The sequence below is a fragment of the Primulina tabacum genome, chromosome 1 (assembly GCF_025594145.1).
Source record: "Primulina tabacum isolate GXHZ01 chromosome 1, ASM2559414v2, whole genome shotgun sequence".
NCBI classification, from domain to species: domain Eukaryota; kingdom Viridiplantae; phylum Streptophyta; class Magnoliopsida; order Lamiales; family Gesneriaceae; genus Primulina; species Primulina tabacum.
The window spans coordinates 53,980,729-54,002,135 of NC_134550.1; the positions used below are offsets into that span (position 1 = coordinate 53,980,729).

General features: G+C 36.2%; 5 protein-coding genes across 5 annotated transcripts; 4 read left to right on the forward strand and 1 right to left on the reverse strand.

The window, feature by feature from the left end:
• Positions 1–378: 378 nt before the first annotated feature.
• On the forward strand, positions 379–3,518 carry LOC142549887 (large ribosomal subunit protein bL17c). Its single transcript, XM_075659110.1, has 2 exons — positions 379–672; positions 2,292–3,518. Exons 1-2 carry the CDS (start codon positions 474–476, stop codon positions 2,699–2,701), a joined length of 609 nt encoding a protein of 202 aa, XP_075515225.1. The 5' UTR covers positions 379–473; the 3' UTR covers positions 2,702–3,518.
• LOC142549879 (protein YCF54, chloroplastic-like) lies at positions 3,288–10,405 on the forward strand. The gene is made up of 3 exons (XM_075659097.1): positions 3,288–3,517; positions 8,988–9,232; positions 9,987–10,405. Exons 1-3 carry the CDS (start codon positions 3,311–3,313, stop codon positions 10,171–10,173), a joined length of 639 nt encoding a protein of 212 aa, XP_075515212.1. The 5' UTR covers positions 3,288–3,310; the 3' UTR covers positions 10,174–10,405.
• Positions 10,406–10,496: 91 nt separating this feature from the next.
• LOC142513097 (uncharacterized) lies at positions 10,497–11,295 on the reverse strand. Its single transcript, XM_075619712.1, has 3 exons — positions 11,248–11,295; positions 10,906–11,043; positions 10,497–10,800 (listed from the first exon to the last, which is right to left on the reverse strand). The coding sequence occupies exons 1-3, from the start codon at positions 11,293–11,295 to the stop codon at positions 10,624–10,626; spliced, it is 363 nt and encodes a 120-aa protein (XP_075475827.1). The 3' UTR covers positions 10,497–10,623.
• A 108-nt stretch (positions 11,296–11,403) lies between these two features.
• Positions 11,404–17,321, forward strand: LOC142549895 (uncharacterized). The gene is made up of 6 exons (XM_075659122.1): positions 11,404–11,688; positions 13,315–13,485; positions 13,790–13,915; positions 15,002–15,205; positions 15,907–16,071; positions 16,682–17,321. Exons 1-6 carry the CDS (start codon positions 11,443–11,445, stop codon positions 17,066–17,068), a joined length of 1,299 nt encoding a protein of 432 aa, XP_075515237.1. The 5' UTR covers positions 11,404–11,442; the 3' UTR covers positions 17,069–17,321.
• A 2,591-nt stretch (positions 17,322–19,912) lies between these two features.
• LOC142513114 (uncharacterized) lies at positions 19,913–20,782 on the forward strand. Its single transcript, XM_075619713.1, has one exon. The coding sequence runs from the start codon at positions 19,913–19,915 to the stop codon at positions 20,780–20,782; it is 870 nt and encodes a 289-aa protein (XP_075475828.1).
• The last annotated feature ends 625 nt before the right edge of the window (positions 20,783–21,407 follow it).

The window sequence follows — 21,407 nt, forward strand, 5'->3', positions numbered from 1 at the left end:
ACATGATTCTGAAAATTCTAATAGCAATTGAAATATTCAATTCGCTTTCATTGGATTGATTTTCTCGAGTCTCGTTTTTTAAAACAAATCATCAATTGAATCAAATTAAAATTTTAAATTAGTATATGTGATATCCCAATCATAGAAAAACAAAAGTTTTATGAAATAAGTAAAACAAAATTAAACAAACATAGCGCGTCATAGCGATTTTGTTTTAATGGATTACCCAAATAAAAAATCTGTTTCACACAATACGATTCGTGAGATGTCTCGTGCAAAGTTTTTGCATATTTGTTAATATACTAATTTCATATAATTTTTCAACGCTAAGATTTTAGGTTCAGAAAAGAATATTAATGAAATAAAAGGAGCGAAAGGATATTATCCAGTTACTGACGGAGGAGCGGCCACTTAATTTGCAGATCTCTACGAAACGAAACTCGCAAAGCGTGAGCGGGGAAGAAGAGACAAAAATGGCGTCTTGTACGTGGAATCTCTGTTCTATTCGGGCTGCACTCCCTTCTGTTCATGCCTCTTCTTCGGGCCCTTCCGTTTGCTTTCCAAACGGGCCCACCCCATCTCGCCTCGGGCTATCCAAGCCCAGACCCGCCCCGAGACCTCTCAACTCTTTTGTGGGTCTCACCCTTTTGCACCCCCTCCTCTCTTCCCAAGGTACCGCATTTACATTCTTTTGTAGTTTTGAGTTTGAATGTTGATTTTTTTTATGCTAGAGTTAATGTTATCAGGTACTTCGAGATTATTCCCGGATTGTTATTTGTACCTGGATAGAAGATGATGTGGGTTTTTATGCTTTTTCATGTTTGTTTTTGCCGCTACCTTTTACTTCGTGCCTTTTAATTGAACTAGTGATTTTTTTAATCTATTTGTTCTTTCTCATTGAAATTCTTTGTTCAGTATTCGCAATTCTTGATGTTCAGTTGTTTTAAGACATGGGATTGGATGAATAAGTTTACCGATGACTGTCAGTTTTAGTTTTTTATATGTATTCATATAAACGACGACACAGAATTGGCAAAGTTGTGTTGAAAAATGCTATTGATTCAAGTGTATATTGTGCAACAAAGTGAATGAAAACTCCTTCCCCCCTTTTTTTAGTTGATCAGTTTAGAACTCAAAAACATAGAAAATGTGGAATTTTATGGGATTGAAGTTGAGATTTTATTAAGAAATGAGTGACTGATTAGGAATATTTTATCAGTATATATAATATATTGTTCGCAACTCGCAAGGTAGTTTGGGTCAATGATACTATGACTGGTTCTTTTTCATAATCTGTCCATATTTTATTTCATAAATTGGGATATCATATTTAGCAGCACCACTTGTGAAAAAACGTTAATAAATGCTTGTCTCCATGTGCTTGTTAGCGTGTTACTGTGATTGTTAAGTGTGATATCAATCGTTCTGGGATTTAGCTTTTGGGCATGGCCATGCAATCTGCTACTTTTGTTGGTAGTTCTTTGATTTGGTAAGTGATGGATTATATACTACAATTTGTGCCAATTAACTTCGTGTCAATATGCTGTGAGAGTCTTCTGATTCAAGTTGTTTGAAGAAGGCTGATTATTTGAGCTCTTTCATCATTTCTTCTTGTTCTGTATCTATGTTATGGTGAAAGTGGTTCAGGAAGTATTTAGTTGAGTTTTTTTAGTTATTGGGACTATTGAAAAATAGATACCGTGTTGAGATAGACTTAAATTTGCAGCATTTTTCATGAGCTAGCGACTGTGTTATCCTTCACGTTTCACAGTTTCAGCATCAAGTCTCCTTCCTTTTTTAATGGATTTTAATGGAACAGGGCATATGTTTGATGCATCTTAGTAATTGAAGAAGAATAAGGCTTTTGTTAATTACGGATCTTTCACAAGAGTGAGAATAAATCATGAAAGTTTGAATTTTTTTTCATATTCTATGAGATTGGTGAATTCTGAAAGTTTTGCTATAACTTCCTTTTAATTAAGATTAAAATTCTGTATACCCAACTGCATAAGCGGTGTTCTGTTAAGCTATTTTTTGTAATAATTTATATATTGCAATCCTCAAATTTCTCTTGTAATTTAAGTTTTGTTTTAGGTTGTAACAATAGAGTGGAAAAATATAATTTGTCAAATCTAAATCATCTTTCTTGATTGCCCAAATTCTACAATGTCAAATGATTGTCTAAAATTGTACCTTGAGATAACCTTTTTTTTTTTAAATGTTGCCCAAATTCTACAATGACATTTTTTTTCTCCACGTTCTAATTCATTTAATGAGTTGTACTTCTGCAGATTCTACAAATTTTGACCATTCATTCACCGTGATTGACAATGGTGGACGAGTTTCCGCCATGAGACACGGGAGGAGGGTGCCAAAACTTAACCGCCCCCCTGATCAACGTCGTGCTCTTTTACGAGGTTTGACAACTCAACTTCTGAAACATGGCCGTATTAAAACAACAAGAGCCAGGGCCAGTGCAGTGAGAAAATATGTCGACAAAATGATCACTCTTGCAAAGGATGGTTCTCTACACAAGAGAAGGCAAGCCCTTGGCTTCATCTACGAAAAACAAATTGTCCATGCCTTGTTTGCGGAGGTCCCAGAGAGATACAGTGAAAGACAGGGAGGCTATACAAGGATAATCCGAACTCTACCCAGACGAGGGGACAATGCACCCATGGCCTATATTGAGCTTGTCTGATTGATTCGAGGACCCTCGTCTGTTTTAACAATTCTTGAAAATTTTGTAACAAATTATTCTACTCTGTTTATATGTGAAAGATACACTTAATTGTTCTTTCCTTGGCTTTGAATTTAAAGTGAATATGAATTTATTCTCATATTTGTTAGCTATGTATAAACTTATATTAAAAAATTATATATTTAATGTTAAAAATATTATTATTGTATTGATATCTAGAAAATATAAAACTATTTATAATTATATTTAAAACACACCGGCCGGTTTATGGAATCAAAATCATGGGCAAATAGCACTTAGCAATCATACGAAAACTTGCCAAAATAAATCCGAGACATAGATTTCACGCTGTAAGTACAATTTACCCCAAAAAACTTGAGGTAAGAATAGGGGGGGCATTTAGCAATTTTCTCAACTGGAGGGGTTTATGGATGGAAAGTCGAGGGATAAGGGGAGTGTGATTATATCAGATAAGATTGGTTGCATTCGCTCTGCTATTTTGCCAATCAGAGCTGTTGCTTGAAACCGAGAAACGAAGAGAAATAGCAAAAAAAGTGTCTATTACCATAGGAAAAAAGTTTTAAAAGTATAGTTCATTTTTCGGCAGCTATGTTGGGTTGTATTACACTGAACCTCGGTTGTTTGGGTGGCGTGATGCTGAATGCTCCCGTCCACAATCCCAGTAAACCTTTCTTGATCCCTGCAACGAAACCGCCGCCCTTGTTGAATTCTTCGAAACCCATCAGCAGCTGGAAATCAAGAATCTCAGTGAAAACGGCAGTGGTTGCGGTTGATTCCTCTGATCCAACTGAGACGGTTAGCTATTTCTCTGCCTGTTTGATATTTTAACTTCTCTTGTTCTTTATATAATGCCGTCGATCAGTAAAAGCAGGGTGGACCAAGCACGTATCTTTGGAAACTTCCTAATTCTTTTTAGGAAAATGAGACGTGGTTTTTGAGTTAATGTCATTGTGAAGTGAGTGTCTCGCAAGTTGGCATCTTGAATCAAGCCAAGTCGATGGATGGGATTCAGTTATAGACAACGGCTAATTGGGATAACAAACCAACTGCCAGGCGTAACAGATAGGCTTCTTAATCGATGGTAGGCGGGGATATAAAAGGGAGATGGAAGGCTTGAGAAAGACGACGAACAGAAAAGAAAAGGAAATTACAGAGGAGCGATTGAAAAGGAGAGAAGAAGAGAGATCGAAAATCATAAGAGATTGTATTCTTTGTTCTTGATTAGAAACTCTGTAATTGTAATTGTAATCGAGTACCTTGGTTCATTCAATACAAGATTGGTTGCTCTCCCGTGGACGTAGGCACTTCTTTGCCGAACCACGTAAATCTCTTTGCAGGTGTTTATATTGTTGTGTGAGTGAGTTGCTGTAATCCCATAACCTTGAAGAACGAATCCTAACAAGTGGCGCCGTCTGAGGGAGTCTACGAGGATGGGTTCGTTAAAATTCGACATTGAAAAATTCTCTGGCAAAAATGATTTTGGCTTAGGATCAAGATGCGCGCGATCTTGGTGCAACAAGGACTTGTCGAAGCCCTGAACGGAGAAGCAAATATGGCTACAACCATGAAGGACACAGAAAAGGAAACAATTCTGGAGAAGGCCCATAGTGCAATCATTCTCAGCCTTGGAGATAAAGCCCTTCGTGAAGTCTCGAAGGAGAAATCTGCAGAAGATATATGGAATAAGCTGGAAAAGTTGTACATGGCCAAATCTTTGGCCAATCGCCTATACATGAAGCAACGCTTGTACTCCTTCAAGATCAGAGATGAGAAAAATCTCCTGGATGAAATCGATGAATTCAACAAGATCTTGAATGATCTGGATAATGTGGACATCAAACTTGAAGAGGAGGACAAGGCTTTGTTTCTTCTGAATGCACTCCCTCATGCATATGACAATTTCAGAGAAGCTATGTTGTATGGAAGAGAAAAGACTATCACTTGAAGAGGTCTTATCAGCCATTCAAGCGAAGGAACTTCAGAGGAACCATCAAACAACAAAAGAACCTCAAGGTGAGATACTTCATGTGTGAGGAAGAACAGAAAAGAGATCGCAAAAGGGGCCAAGAAATCAATCCAGATCAAAGAGTCAAACAAAGTATAAATGCTTCAATTGCCATCGTGAAGGACACTTTAAAAGAGATTGTCCAGAAAAGAAAAGAAGATACCAAGAAAGGCCCAAACAAAATGATGAAGTAGCAGCTGTAGTTGATGGATACGAATCAGCAGAAGCTCTCATGATCTCAGATCAAGATCCTAATAATGACTGGATTCTTGATTCGGGATGCACTTTCCACATGTGCCCTATGAAATCTTGGTTTGAAAGCTTCACAGAATCTGATGAAGGATTAGTGCTACTGGGAAATAATAAGCCATGCAGAATTAAAGGTACTGGCTCTATCAGATTGAGAATGCACGATGGACAAGACAGGCTACTGAACCAAGTGAGGTATGTTCCTGAATTAAAAAGGAATTTGATCTCACTAGGGACTCTTGATAGTGATGGTTTCATGTTTAAATCAGAAAATGGAACTATGAAAGTGATGAAGGGTTCATTAGTTGTCATGAAAGCTGTAAAGAGGAACTCACTGTATGTACTTCAAGGAAATACAGTGGTAGGTGGGACTGCTATGGCACAAATGACAGCCAATAATGCAAGTCTTTGGCATTTAAGGCTTGGCCATGTGGGGGAAAAAGGCTTGATTGAATTATCAAGACAAGACCTGCTGTGTGGGGACAAAATTCAAAGCTTAGAATTTTGTGAGAACTGCATATTTGGAAAAGCAAAAAGAGTGCATTTCGGAAGTGGTAAACACACAACAAACAAGCCCCTAGATTATGTTCATGTTGACCTTTGGGGCCCCTCAAGGACAGAAACTCATGGAGGAGGGAGATATTTTTTGTCCATAGTAAATGACTATACCAGGAGACTATGGGTTTCCATATTGAAAACAAAGGATGAAGAAGCCCTGAAATTCAAAGAATGGTTGCAGGCAACCGAGAATAAACTGGACAGAAAATTGAAACATCTCCGAACAGATAATGGATTAGAATTCTTTTCTAAATCATTCAAGGAACTTTGCAAGTCAAAGGGAATCACAAGACACAGGACTGTTGCTGGAAACCCACAACAAAATGGGGTAGCAGAAAGGATGAATCGTACACTGTTAGAACGAGTGAGATGCATGATAATAAGTGCTGGTTTACCTAAATCTTTCTGGGGAGAAGCTATACATACAGCATGCTACTTGATAAACCGATGCCCTTCAAGTGCTATCAATTTTAAAACACCAATGGAATTGTGGAAAGGAAGCCCAAGTGAATACTCACACCTTAGAGTATTTGGTTGTTTGGCATATGCCCATATCAAGCAAGATAAACTAGGAGCAAGGGCTTTAAGATGCATCTTTATTGGTTACCCGGATGGAGTCAAAGGATATAAAGTATGGAACTTGGAAGCCACTGGTCCTAAATGCTTTAATACAAGGGACATCACTTTTGATGAAAGCAAGATGGGCTATGGATGGAAAGAATGGTGCACTGTGATGAGCAAAATAGGTTATCAAGAAACACCAATTGAGGTGGAGCCAATTCATAATACCCCACAAGAGTCTGTGGTAGAAGAAGAAGATGAAGTTTCCACAGGAATTACAGATCATCATGCTACTGCCCAAGATCAACAAACACACATTTTAGCAAGAGACAGGCCGAGAAGAGAAGTGAGACCCCCTAAGAGGTATGCACATGCAGACTTAACGTGGTATGCTCTTACTGTAGCTGAAGAGGTGGAGTCCCTTGAGCCAGCAACCTATGAGGAAGCTATCACTTGCAGCAAAAGAAAAGAATGGCAAGAAGCAATGGATGATGAACTTCAATCCTTACTGAAAAACAATACGTGGCAGCTGGTAAACAAACCCAAGGGGCAGAGGATACTAGGAAGTAAATGGTTGTATAAAGTTAAAGAAGGGCTGACAGAAGCAGAAAAATTTAAGTACAAAGCAAGGTTGGTGGCGAAAGGTTATTCTCAGCTGGAAGGACTAGACTTCAATGAGATTTTCTCCCCGGTTGTCAAACACTGCTCTATAAGAATAATACTCGCTTTAGTAGCCCACTTGGACATGGAGCTTGAACAACTCGATGTAAAAACCGCATTCCTCCATGGAGAGCTCGAAGAAACCATTTATATGGAAAAGCCTAAAGGATTTGAGCCAAAAGGGTCTGAACAGAAAGTTTGTCTTCTTAAAAGATCTCTCTATGGACTTAAACAAAGTCCTAGACAATGGTATAAGAGGTTCGATGTGTTTATGTTAAAGATCAACTTCGAAAGGAGTAGTTATGATAGTTGTGTCTACTTTAAACTCGGAGACAATGGATTGATGACTTACCTCTTACTGTATGTGGATGATATGCTCATTGCTAGTGTGAGCAAATCTGAAATACAAGCTTTAAAACAGCTGCTTAGTTCAGAATTCGAAATGAAAGATTTGGGAAAAGCCAAGAGGATATTAGGGATGGAAATCACAAGGAAAAGGGACCACAAGATTCTGTTTTTGAGCCAAGAGACATACATAAAGAAAGTGCTCAAACGTTTCAATATGCATGATGCTAAAACAGTTAGCACACCATTAGGACACCACTTCAAACTCTCCCTGGTACAGTCACCAACAAGTGCAGAGGAGAGGATGCAAATGATGAATGTTCCATATGCTAGTGGTGTGGGAAGCATCATGTATGGGATGGTTTGTAGTCGACCGGACTTAGCACACACAATAAGTTTGATTTCCAGGTTCATGGCCGATCCGGGGCAGTCTCATTGGGAAGCGCTGAAATGGACTCTAAGATACTTAAGGGGCACAGTGAATGTGGGATTAATGTTCAATAATCAATCTGGAATCACAAAACAACCTCTTGAAGGTTCTGTGGATTCTGACTTTGCAGGGAATATAGACACAAGAAAGTCCGTAACAGGTTATGTCTTTACCTTATTTGGTACAGCTATTAGCTGGAAAGCTGCATTACAGTCAGTGGTAGCTCTATCTACTACCGAAGCAGAGTTTATAGCTGTCACGGAGGCAATTAAGGAAGCAATCTGGCTGAAGGGACTCTTAGCTGAGCTTGGAATAAAACAAGAACATGTGGTGGTAAACTGTGATAATCAAAGTGCGATCCATCTGTCAAAGCACCTTGTATTCCATGAACGATCGAAGCATATTGATGTCAAGCTGCATTTTGTAAGGGATATCATCTCTAAGGGAGAAATCAAACTTGAGAAGATAGCAACTGAAAACAACCCCGCAGATATGCTAACAAAGTCACTGCCTCATGTCAAGTTCAAGTCATGCTTGCACTTGATTAATACAGTGACTGCAGAATAGATCAAGGTGGAGAATGGAGAGTAGCCAAGCTTGGAGACAAGGTGGAGATTTGTGAAGTGAGTGTCTCGCAAGTTGGCATCTTGAGTCAAGCCAAGTCGATGGATGGGATTCAGTTATAGACAACGGCTAATTGGGATAACAAACCAACTGCCAGGTGTAACAGATAGGCTTCTTAATCGATGGTAGGCGGGGATATAAAAGGGAGATGGAAGGCTTGAGAAAGACGACGAACAGAAAAGAAAAGGAAATTACAGAGGAGCGATTGAAAAGGAGAGAAGAAGAGAGATCTGAAAATCATAAGAGATTGTATTCTTTGTTCTTGATTAGAAACTCTGTAATTGTAATTGTAATCGAGTACCTTGGTTCATTCAATACAAGATTGGCTGCTCTCCCGTGGACGTAGGCACTTCTTTGCCGAACCACGTAAATCTCTTTGCAGGTGTTTATATTGTTGTGTGACTGAGTTGCTGTAATCCCATAACCTTGAAGAACGAATCCTAACAGTCATGGTTTTATTTTCGGTGTTATGGGTTATATATTTTCTATATGTTTTTAAAGGAATGTGCTCAGTGAGATGTAAAGCCATAGGAAAATCTGTTTAGCTGGTGTGATTGCTTTATGAATACTTAATTTTTTTTGTTGTGAACCTAGAATTTAAAATTTAAAAGTGGAAGCACGTTGTTTAGAATATAATAAAATAATTGAATAGGTTTTTGTGAAAATTTGGATTGCTAAATGGCGACTAAGTTGTGAGTTTTGAAAATGTGATTGTGAATATTTTTTTGGGAAAAATTATGAAAATGATATGGTTATATTTGGTTTTATGATCGCCTAAGGTTATGTCATATGTGTTGACTGAGATAAATGTTGGTTTGCTTTTGTGAGAACAGGAAGAACAAGCTGAGAAGAAAAAAGCATATCATTTTCTTGTGGCGAATGCCAAATTCATGTTGGATGAGGAAGAGCATTTCAAGGAACTTCTAGCTGAGCGTCTTAGGCTTTACGGTGAGAGGGACAAAGAGCAAGATTTTTGGCTTGTGACTGAACCTAAGTTCTTGGACAAGCTCCCCAATATTACCAAGAGACTCAAGAGACCTGCTGTTGCTCTTGTTTCAACCAATGGCACTTGGATTAAGTAAGAACGATAGTTCAATAACTGCAGTGATCAGTACATCTTATATCATTAAATATCTAATGGTCAATACGTCATTTAGCATAAATTTTGGCTTAAAGAACATGAATTGTGAAGTCCATCTTAGATTAAGATTCATCTACATTTTTTTTCCCTTTTTTATGTGGCATAGCTAGACGTTGAATTATCGTGTATTTGGACTAAAACTGTTCGCTGACGAAAGAATGAAAGCGAAGTATAAATGGGCTTTATTTCACTAAACGGAGGCAATCGGCCTGATCAGCATGGACGTGTGGATATCTATATATGCTCAGACTACACGCTGCTAGAGTTGGGTGGGGACAGATCTTATTCATCTCAGGACTTATGTGTGAGTGAGGATTTGGTTGAGAGATTGAAATCTGTGATTTCCTTGTTGGCTTGGTCTTTAGCCGAGTACCTAGAGGTTAGAGGGGCAAAAATTTTAATCAACTATTTTCACAATTTTTAGGAGATTGAAAAATACAATACATAACGAAAATTGGAAGATTTTCGAAGAAAATCAAGAACGGTTTTCTACATGTGGGGCAGTTGTCCACCCTATACTGAATGTGGCTTCGCCACTGGTTTTAACTTAGCCTAATTATGTAAACTCATGCATCTCTTTGGTTTTTTTTTACATTTTATCGTATTTTGTGCTATTCCATTTGACAAGAACTGGTTGCGTCTGGAAACTTCGACGTGACAATGAGTGAATAATTTTGTGTTTTGAATGTAGGTTCATGAAGTTAAGACTGGACCGCGTGTTACAAGATAGCTTCGAAGCTGACAATGTAGAAGAGGCTCTGGCTTCAAATCCTGTTAAACTCGAGTTTGAAAAGCCTGAAAACTGGACAGCTCCTTATACCAAATACGAATACGGGTGGTGGGAGCCGTTCCTTCCCCCAAAGACATCGTCGGTATGAAGAGCAATATATTTATCCTTTTTGTGAGTGTACGTTTTACAGTAGATTCCAATTGTTAGTGATGAGATGGTGTCTTTAGGGACGCAAACGAAATGCATGTCTTTAAACTTTTTCAGATCTGTTTCATATTACTTCCCTCAACCTCTAACTTCTGTTTACTACTACTACTCCATTATAATGTCTGGCCTTGTTGATCAGGCGTGAAACCGATATTAAACCGTCTTTTCGTCCACTTTGTACTATTTCTTGATTTTCAGTTGTTGCATTCATGGACATGTTTATCCAAGCGATCACCAATAACAATGACATTTCCATAAGTCCATCCAAAGTTAAGACATTATTTATGAATAACAATGAATTTCCCTTCTTAAAAAATAAGTTAAAAGAAAACTATGTGAAGAAATCGATTTATTCTATAACTCTACACAGATTCATGTACGGACGAGTGTTTTATTCACTGGTCTCCTCGAATCGATTGCGAAAGTTGGCTCGTTCCACTCGAGGCAAATTCATGATCTCAGTGACGAAGTTCCATCGTGTGGTTTTTCTGTATGGGAGCAAAGAGAGTCTATAATCAACTTCCGGAGGAAACCACAACCGTGCTATTGGTCGCTTTCCCACATGAGCCTATGTAGATAGATACAAAAAAATTGTATATATATATATATATTATATATATATATGTATGTATGTATGTCTAACACTATATACAAACGCATGAAACATGCTTACGGGACAAACTGGATGGAACTTGGTGAGGGTGGTCTCGGGATCGCCTAGGCCTCGTGATGATTTCCTTTGTAGATTAAGGTACCGCCACTCGTGTATGGGCCAACGCCTTGTGCTCCTCCACGTCCTCCATCTATTGTCCTAGATCAAATTTTATAGTTATATTTTTGGAGTGTTTTGATTCGATTTATTGAAAAAAATTATTCGTGATCATTCGTTTAAGGTATTTTAATGGATGCGAATTTTTGGATCGGATCATGTTTGAACGAAAAATATTGTGTTAAGAGTATTATTTTAAACGAAGTTAATATTGAACAAATTTGAAATTTGTTAGAAATATTATACAATATAAATGACAAAATGTGAATTTGAAATGTGTTTAATTAAAATCATCTTAAAAATAAATTATTTTTAAAAAATTGAAGAAATTAAATATTTAGTGATTAGAGAAAATTTTAAGGAAATTTTACGTATTAAAATAAATGATTATCTTCAAATCATAACATAAGCAAAGAAAAGAAAGCATTAATTCACTTGAAAATGGCTTACAGGAGGAGGCAGCAAGGTGGGAGGCCTGATGCCTTCTCTTCAAGCCACAATTATGATTCAGATCCTCCGCTGCAGAATACGGTGGCGGACGGCAGATCGTCCTCGAATTCCTCAGCCTCCTCGCTGGCCACGAAAGCGATCAGAGCTTCGGCGGCTTACAGAGATTCTTCGCTATCTTCCGCCTACGAACAATCCGCTCTCTCATCTCCACGCGACTTCTCATCTTCCTCTTCTAAGGTTCAGTACCAGCTTAGATTTTTTTTCAATGTTTGATTAGGTCGGCGAGGGTCAAGTGGCATTTGCTTTTTATTATTTGTGGGTGAAAGGTGATGGTTATTTTTTGTGTTGCTTTTTTCATCACGATGAATGCCTTTTCTTTCTCTTTGATATGTGATAGATCATGGGAATCAATCTATACGTTGGCCAGAAAGGACGACCTTCTTCTTAAATACTAACGCAATTGAATTGCGTAATGTTTTGGGTTGGTTCTCATTAGTTGGTGAAAGAACATTTGGATCGGTTGCCACATTGCTTAATTATGTCTCAAGCATGTATTTTTTACAGGAATGAATTGACTTCTTACCGGGTTATGGTAGAGAAGTAAGTTACTTTGATTTGTACGATCACGAGGGTTTAAATAAGTAATAACATTTGTCATTGACTCTTGAGTGATTGCATTAGATCTGGATAATAAAGCCGAGAATATGAGTAGGTGTGATCTGAGATTTTAATGATGGGGCAGTGATTTACTGATAAGGGCGGAAATGGATTATTTTTGTTTCCCTGTCCCATGCAGATCTTTCAAAAGGATGCGATTTATTCATGTATATGATCTATAAGATGTGCTAACAATCGATGATGTTGAGATAAATTGCAAAGTCAAGGCCATCATTAATTGAGTAAATATTTACGTCATGAAGAATATAATACAGTGTCTTGTGTAAATTGACATGAATCATACTTTGTAGAATTACCAGTCTAGAAGAAAAATGTACCAACTACAAACCTGTGCAGAACTTTTTCTTTAATTCTGGAATCAAAGCTTCAGTTTGCTAAATTGTGTTCCATCTATGGAAAAAAATTTGATGTCTTTGGGTACTAACGGATCAAGAGCGTAAGAATTTTTCAATTTCATTGAGCTAAAATGTGGCAGAGGGCAGCTATCAAATGCAATAGGCATTAGTGTGTTTATGCTTTTATGTATACATTTGAGCGCTAAATGAACGCAGCATATCTTTGCGTATAGATAGATGGTGCCACCACCAATTAAAAACTGTTGATTTCCAAGGTCTTTTAAATTTAAATACCGTATCAATTCAACTAATAACTTATTTCTGTATCAACTTTAACATTAAAGGTTTATCATGTATAAGGCTATCAAATTGCTGGAAGAGATGAAGTGAACTTGGATTCATTGGTACATCCAATGCAATTAGATAGCACCAATCCACGTATGACCTAATCAAATGACTGGATTTTTTTAGCCGTCTTTTTAGGGATTGGAACCTTTCATGCTCTATCTTCACCTTAAACCCCCCACCCCCTCCATCTTATGATTGCCCCATTTCCTGATGTGGAGGAAAAATTGATTTTATCAAAGTATTGGTTTAGTATTACTTTAATTTCATAACTAATGATGCACGTATGTTGGGTGTTTATATAAGGTGCAGTTATCACCTATATTTTACATAGCTCATTATACTTTGAACTTTCCCGTCAATTGTGGAAAAAAAACTGAATTTTTATGTTTTGATGTGAATGTTAGAAATGTCTTTGTGTCATTTTGATTGTGAGGGCAATATGCTGGTTTTCTAGGTCAGCAATATTATTGTTCTCGAGTAATATTGTCATCATGGAATGTAGGACTTGTCCATCTATACAGCAAAGACAAACATGAATGAATCTAAACAAGGATTCTGGGGTGTTCTGGCTCGGAAAGCTAAAGAAGTTCTTGATGATGATAATGTAGTTCAACCACAAGAAATAGCCGTAGGAACTACAGTTCAGACATCTGATAGAACCAAAAAGGGGCAGGTGAGAATTTGTTGAAATTTGAATCAAGTTGTTTCCAGCTGTTGACCTGGTTAATCAAATAGCGCATTATATTTATTAAAAGAGGGTTTTGACTAACAATTCTATTTTAAGAACATTTTGCTTTAAAATATCTAGTCCTAATTTTTGGGGAAGCTCAAGTTTACTCTTCAGAACTACAGGTTCAGTAACTTGTCTGCTGTTAGTTTTATAAATGTTATGTTCTCATGCTGTAATATTCTCTAGGTTTTGTTCACTGAAACGCGAAAATATTATTTAACTGATTTCCATTCTTCTTGATTTTCAGTACCATAACGGATACAACTCTCCAGAAAATCGTCGAAAAATCGACAGCCCTTCTCTACACAGAGGACTAGATAGGATTGCATCATCACTTAATTTTATTGGTGGTACAATTGGTAATGCTCTTGAGGTACGGTTTAAAGTGAATTTATTAAACAATGTTAATTTTTTGGGTTGTAGTAATTAACTTATTGTCTTAAACCTTTTAAATTGAATTAGTTTTCTTGGGTAAAGATCTTAACTTCAAGGGCTTGTTAGAGATCAATAAGGTATTCAGAAATTATCTCATAGTATAACAAGCGGCCGGGCTTATGCTAAAAATGAGTGGAATGTTGCAGTATCTTAGGTGATGAGAAATTGAGTCCTTTGAGCTTGAATGCTGATGGAAAGAAGGCATGATTTTATTAAGGATATAGTAAGGACTTTTTTTGGTACAAAAATTGCATGAAGATACTTGATTTTAAAGATACTTTTTTGGTACAAAATTGGCAAGTTATGATTTTCAAGCAAATCCCGTCCATTTTAGAGTTCCGGCCATGTTTTGATCTTATAAATACTGTATGTGAGTTTCGTAGCAGCTATTATGCGATTGAGCATGATTTCTAGAGAAATAAAATAATTCTAGCGCTCTTATTTCCCACATTGAAAGTTGTGAGTGCCAATTTCGAAAATTAGCTAGTGAAGCCTGAAGAAGTTCTATTTTCTTACATGTTTCTTGTGGTAAATATGATGTGATCATGGGTCGTGACATAACACTTCTAATATTTAATTCTTGTTTGGAAAATGAGTATCTTGAGTCCCATTAGGAGAACTTGACATTCCATCTAGTCAAGAGTTGCCAATTAATCAGAGGGAGGCCTCTTAATTGAAAGAGTAGAATTTACCATGGATAGAAGGATTTCTTATGGTGGTTTGGAAATTTTTCTTCGTCTGATTGAAACCAATAATTTTGGGAGTTGGGAGCAATGCTAGTTGGGTAACTCCCTGGTTCCCTGTTCTATAGCCATCTTGAAATGGAAAAGGATATCAGCACTTCACCTCATCATTGATCTTCAAGAAATCCCCAGAAGTAATGACAATAGTGATAATGAGAGTGAATATAAACTTACAGATTTTATATATGTCCTTTTGCCCTTGGGTTGCAATCACCACGAGTCTCCAGACTAACCTTATTTTTTCATACAACAAATTTGTTTACTGTCTTTCCTTTTTGCAGGAAGGTATCACTGCTGTTGAAAACCGTACTGCAGGCATAATTCAAGAAACTCGTAAAATTCAAATAAGGAAAAAGAGCGGTAACCTTGTATCACAGAATCAGGATTCAAGTCTTGGTAGCTTGCAGCGACAACCTGTGATGCAGACCCGTGAGCAGCGTCAGACACACGCTGATTTGGAAACACAACTGAAAGCTTCTCGAGACGTAAAGTGGCAACTGTGTTGTTGTGGTGTTATAGCTTATTTGCTTGTGGTGACTTGGTTTTGGCTTTCCTTTTGCAATTTAAGTTCTTATCCAACAGGAGGACGTGTGCTATGTTTCCATCACACAGTCATTTAGCAACATGACACATTCAGTTATTAAGAGTTCAATTATTTCGGCTATAATTTTAAGATTAAAGATTTCCTAAGGGATGCTTAAACTATTGGTATCTAAAGAATGGTACTCTGTTGATTTATGGGTTCACTTGGTTTAATAGTATTCTATAGTCAATGGAACATTCTATAACAGAATAAGAAGTTGGATGTGGTGAAAGTAAAGTAAAGCAAAGAAAATGCGGTCAAATGAAGTCTTACTGCAAAAAGAGCTTAGACTCGTTTCAAGAAAACTCGTTTTGAATATATTTGTGGGGGCATACTTGTATACTGTTGCAACTAATAATCCTATGCAATCCAATAATATCAGTGGACTCTCAAGTTTCTGTGATTTAACCATGCAATTTTCAGTGGGTTATTTTATGTAGGGCAGATATGATTATGGGACAGATGGTGGTTGCATATGCCTGCTCTTGTGGCCTTCATGGCCATTTCCATGCACTCTGCTTAAGATATGACTGCATATTCAAATATTGTATGATAAACTTCTCATTTATGTGAGATGCGAGATAGATCTATTTTAAATTTCAGGTTGCTATGGCTATGGCTGCAAAAGCGAAACTTCTTCTGCGAGAGCTGAAGACAATCAAGGCTGACTTGGCTTTTGCAAAGGAGCGCTGTGGTCAGCTGGAAGAAGAAAACAGAATTCTCAGGGAGAGCCGTGAGAAAGGTGGCAATCCAGAAGATGATGATTTGGTAATCATCTCTTCTATAAAAAGCAAAACCCTTTCCCTTCACAACTAAGATAAAATAAGCTGAAAATCTTGGCATAGGTGGCTCCTTTCATCAACATTGTTTTCTGATGCGAGTCCCAAAGTCAAATATGTCCGTCATTATATCATTTTTGTTTGGTAGTGCATTATATCCATAAATTTATTTAATGTGGTTTTTTCCTGTGAAAAAAATCAGAAAACGTGAAACTTTTGTGTTTTAAATTTTTTGACATGATGTATTTTACATTTCAAAAAGTAAAAATAATTTTATGTCAAACATTTTGAAAAAATAACCTATTTAAAGAATATTTAAATGTTCAACAATGATATATGACTTATGGGATTGTATGTTAAATCATGTTCTAATTAGGCCTGCGATAAAATCTACACAGGCAAGGGTCCATTTACGTGCAAAGTTACATGAAAGCTATCTCCCTGTACATATTTTAGCTGCATTTAGATGTTTGAGTGTGCTTGAGAACAGTGGGTACAATTGTGTGGCTGTTTACCATTCACTAGTATGACAGATTTGATTCGAAGTTTTTCTCAAGTTACCTAATCGACAAAACTTTATGTCGACATTTACTTCTCAGATAAGGCTTCAACTTGAGACCCTTTTGGCCGAGAAAGCTCGACTCGCACAAGAGAATTCAATCTATGCACGAGAGAATCGTTTCTTGAGGGAAATTGTTGAGTACCACCAGCTCACCATGCAGGATGTTGTCTACTTGGATGAAGGCAGCGAAGAGGTCACCGAGGTTTACCCCATCAATGTAACTACACCCACCAGCATGCAATCCATTTTCACTACCCCTTCTCTCCCCCCAACTCCCACAATTCCGCACGGAGCAGTCATGGTAACAACTGAGAATTTATCTTCTGTTTCTTCCCCGCGGCTAGACCTCAGAGAGGCTTATCCAATTGTCAATCCGGTGAATCCTTACATCCAAACTCCAACAGAAGACTTACGAAGGCATTAGCTGGATTTGATGGCTTTGGAGTGGTTTCCATCCTAACAAAAGTGGCTTGAACTTGTTTTAGAATCAAAGCACCTGTTTTATGTTTTTTATAGTATATAAAGAGGTTGGTGAGAGGAGTGAGGTCCGAGGAGTAAATTGAGTGAGCTTTCACTTTGTCATGTCATCTTTTTTTTCTTCATTTTTTTGTCTCATTGTTTGGAAGCTTATTGTGCTTCATACAAATTGTGAAAAGGGATGTAATTTAACAAAGAAATTCTCGATTGGTCTTGCAGTTGACAAATAAAGTTCATGCTTTAATGTTTAACCCATCATCGAGATATATATATATATATATATATAAGAGAGTGTGTGTGTGTTTTTTTTTAAAAAAAATTGAATATTATTTTTCTAGCTGGGAATGTGGTGGTTCTTGGATCTCGAACTTGAACTTTTTTCCGAAACTGGGAGATCACATGCCACAGGACGACAGTGAATGAATTAATTTTACAAGTTTTAGTTAAACTTTAAAAAAAATTGTTAAATATTCAAGATTTATTTATTTTATTTTATATAATTAATTTATACTAACCTATATAATAAATATATTTTGTATGAATGTTTGATTTATAATTATTCTATGGCATCTTTTAATCAACGACATTTAAAAAAAAAAAAAAAGTTGTTGTGTAATGAAGCCAAATCCATAGTATTTGACACATGAATTACTAAATTCTGACATGGTGGGAAAATATTTTAAAAATCAAACAAGCAAATATTAAATTGGATGTAAAAGTTTCGAGATGACTTTATTCGGTCATCAAAATAAAATAATATTCCTAAATCTAATAGACTTGTCGATACTTACAAATATTTTATTGGAGACAGAATAACCTTTTGATACAAAAAAAAAAAAAAAAAAAATTAACGATCCCCAGTAAGCCAATAATAATAATCATAATAATTAGTCACTCTGTCCATGGGTTTTTTATTAATAATTATGCCGTAGTTAAATTAATATTTAAATTATGAATTTTTTTAATAAAAATATTTATAATTATTTTATTATAATATGCACATTTATTGTGTAGACGGTGTGTTATTTTTTATTATTAAAAAATATGATTTAATTTGTTGGTGGGATGAAGATAGTATTATAATTTAAAATTTATTTTATTTAGTGATATGAGCTTAGTATTGTCATTTAAAAATAGATCAATTATATTAATAAAAAAATAGTCTATTATGAGATGATTTCACGAATCTATATTTTAAGTTTGTGAAATTTTCTTATATATTTCAGTCAAGTTAACATATAATAGCCACATTAAATTTTGGAGGAAAAAAAACAAAAGGTAGAAATATTTTTCCAAAGTCTACCCTAATTATATATCCAATAGGCCAATTACTTCCATTGTGTCGATGACATCATTTTCAAGAAAATTGGTAACTCAATTTAAAATTGAAAAATTTCAAAACTTTATACAATCTTAATGGGAAACATTTTGACCCACAAATAAATTAAAATGAAATATATTGCAATATCATTTAAAAAAAATCTACTGCAATATGAGTTATACGTATTCAATTGTAACAAACTTTCTCCTCGACTAAAAATCTAAATGTATTTTGCTTAATATATGCTTTGTAATCGAATAAATTCGAATATTGTCAATATTTATAAAATTGCATGACTATGAATAGAATCATTTCGACTTATATAATTAAAATTGTGAAGTATAAAATAATTATTAAAAAAAATTCAATTAATATGATTTGATATGTAAATATGTCTTAAAAATAGTTTGATTTTAAAAATACAAGTAAATAACGTAAAAATTAATTTTTATATAAAAAAATAATAATAAATTATTTTCATTTTCAAATATAAAATAAAGGACGGATGGCAGATGCTAAGTCCAATCAATTCCTTTTTTATATCTCATTTATTAGAGTGGACCAAAATATTATATACTTTTTATTAAATATAAAAAATATGAAATATATATATATATTCAAATAAAATTAAATAATATTTTTTCCCCATTTCATCGATTCATTCTAGTTCGAACACGTATAATATTTTTTAAAAAAAATCTTAAAATTACGAAAAAATTAAGTTAAATATTTCACCAAAATATTAACTTTCCAATCTGTTTTTGTATTTTTTTTCCAAATACATTAAATATTTTCCATGAAAATATACTTAAAAAAATATTTTTGTATTTAATTTTTTTTTATTAATAAATGGGTTAATTAAATAAATTTTACTTGAGGATGGAGAATTCCAAACACTGTACTTAATTTTATAAGCCACTGTCCACTGTCCGCTACCTTCCCATTCGACCTTTTAGGCCACCTGTCTTTTTCATTTCTTCGGATCCGGATTCCGGACTCGAATTCTTCAAGTAGCCTAATTTTATTTCGGATCCGAATCTGATCCGGGCTGCTTCGTCCATTTGTCTTTTTGTGGTCTGATCTTGAATCTGAACTGTCGTCTTATAATTGGCTACAGCGGTGGAGTCTTGCGTCTTCACTTTTAGCACAGATTTTGTGGTTTGGTGTTCTTCATTTATTTTCCTGGTAAAAACCCACGTAAAATTAACCAAAAATAAATAAATTAATAATAAATATTTTGCCAGTGCACAATACAAGGTCCCTTTGATTTTGTTGCCTAATTTCTTCTGCCAAAATCCCTTTTCATTCCCAACAGATCTTCTCATATTCCGTTGCCCGACATTTTTTTCGTCAAGAGAGAAGTTTCTTTCTTTCTCGTGTTCTTGCTTCTGGTAGTGCTATGCTCTCTCTTGTACCCGGAGGTTTTTTTGAATCTGGGATTACTTCTCGATGCAAGTTGCATATCTGTGCATGATCCTCTGTGTTCAAGTGTTCACAGCTCAGGCGAGTAGAGAGCTTGATTCTCTGCTTCAAGGATATGCTTTCGAGGCTTTAGTCAGGCCAAGAACTGGCGTTGTTTATGATGCAACAGTGCCCTCCAACTTCTCCGGCATTGGAGTGGCGGCTCTGCGGCTGAGGAGCGGCAGCCTGCGGCGGAAAGGAGTGGAAAGGTACAAAGAGTTTCGTATTCCAGTCGGTGTCATTGGGCAGCCTTATGTCGAGAGGCTTGTGTTAGTGTACCATAATCTGGCAAATTGGTCAGGTTTATACTATCCTCTGCCTGGTTACAACTTTCTAACCCCGGTTTTAGGACTTTTAGCTTATGATGCCACTGATTTATCTGCCAAAAATTTATCCGAACTTGATTTTCGGGCTTATGGCGATCCGATTTCAATCGGGTTTTCGAATGTGCGATCTGGGTTGAATGGATCTTCACCAAAATGTGTGTTTTTTGGTTTAAATGAGTCGGTTGCATTCGACAATGTGGTGAATGGACATACTTGTCTGACTAGAAACCAGGGCCACTTTTCCATTGTAGTGGAGTCACTAGCTACTCCTCCGGCACCTGCGCCTGCAGGAATCGGCAGTGGTGGAAAGAGGAGGAAGAAAAAAGTGTGGATAATTGTCGGTTCTGTGGTTGGAGGATTACTAGTATTAGTTTTATTGGTTGTGCTATTCTTTTGTGTGAGGAAATGTAAGCGTAGAAAGGAGATTCGCCGAATGGAGAAGGCGTCCGACACGGGTGTAAATTTGTCGATGGCGACGGTGGGGACGACGAAGGCGCCGGTGGCGTCCGAGACACGGACTAGGCCAACGCTGGAGACTGAATTTGTGCCTTGAGGATTCGCTTACAAGTTGTGTTAGGATGCTGCATTTTCCTGGTTTCCGGTTGACATTTGATTTCAGTACAATTCTTTCCCTCATTGGGAGTGTAATTTTCTTTTGGCTTTCTAGTCTATTTTTTTCTTGTGTTGTGATCATCACTTGTATGTATCGTGTGCATTTTACTCAAAAATATCATCCCTCCAAAGGGATTTTGATGGAAATAATGATCCATTTTTTGGACTTTGGTCGATGGTTTTGAGTGTGATTAATCGTAGATAGATATAATTATTGATATATAGATGGTTGATATAGCAAATGGTCCACCCATATTAGGTAAAATGCATGTCACCTTTCTCTTTGAATACATCTTTCAAGACATAAAATTATCCCAGTTATTGAAAAAAATGGATTAAGTGGAGCAATTTTTGAGGTATGAATGGAGAGAAAATTTTTAGGCATTTTAATGTTGTTTGTGCCAGGAATGTGAAAGAGGTAGAAGATGATATACTTGAATCCAAAATGCCAGCTAAAAAATTTATAGTTTGGTCTGAAATACATAAATAAAATATATTATTAATATAATATTTTGAGGGCGACTTTAGGACAAGAGGGTAGCAGTCACACTGCACGTGAAAGGGAT

What these genes read in the sequence shown, in the direction of transcription:
- LOC142549887 (XM_075659110.1), top strand. Translation starts at nt 474, where the DNA reads ATGGCGTCTTGTACGTGGAATCTCTGTTCTATTCGGGCTGCACTCCCT. An exon ending in CCCCCTCCTCTCTTCCCAAG is followed by an intron (nt 673 to 2,291) that starts GTACCGCATTTA and finishes GTACTTCTGCAG; the next exon opens with ATTCTACAAATTTTGACCAT.
- LOC142549879 (XM_075659097.1), top strand. Translation starts at nt 3,311, where the DNA reads ATGTTGGGTTGTATTACACTGAACCTCGGTTGTTTGGGTGGCGTGATG. An exon ending in CCTCTGATCCAACTGAGACG is followed by an intron (nt 3,518 to 8,987) that starts GTTAGCTATTTC and finishes TTGTGAGAACAG; the next exon opens with GAAGAACAAGCTGAGAAGAA. An exon ending in ACCAATGGCACTTGGATTAA is followed by an intron (nt 9,233 to 9,986) that starts GTAAGAACGATA and finishes TTTTGAATGTAG; the next exon opens with GTTCATGAAGTTAAGACTGG.
- LOC142513097 (XM_075619712.1), bottom strand. Translation starts at nt 11,295, where the DNA reads ATGATTTTAATTAAACACATTTCAAATTCACATTTTGTCATTTATATT. An exon ending in CACATTTTGTCATTTATATT is followed by an intron (nt 11,044 to 11,247) that starts GTATAATATTTC and finishes AATTTGATCTAG; the next exon opens with GACAATAGATGGAGGACGTG. An exon ending in AGTTCCATCCAGTTTGTCCC is followed by an intron (nt 10,801 to 10,905) that starts GTAAGCATGTTT and finishes CTATCTACATAG; the next exon opens with GCTCATGTGGGAAAGCGACC.
- LOC142549895 (XM_075659122.1), top strand. Translation starts at nt 11,443, where the DNA reads ATGGCTTACAGGAGGAGGCAGCAAGGTGGGAGGCCTGATGCCTTCTCT. An exon ending in ATAGAACCAAAAAGGGGCAG is followed by an intron (nt 13,486 to 13,789) that starts GTGAGAATTTGT and finishes CTTGATTTTCAG; the next exon opens with TACCATAACGGATACAACTC. An exon ending in AACTGAAAGCTTCTCGAGAC is followed by an intron (nt 15,206 to 15,906) that starts GTAAAGTGGCAA and finishes TTTAAATTTCAG; the next exon opens with GTTGCTATGGCTATGGCTGC.
- LOC142513114 (XM_075619713.1), top strand. Translation starts at nt 19,913, where the DNA reads ATGATCCTCTGTGTTCAAGTGTTCACAGCTCAGGCGAGTAGAGAGCTT.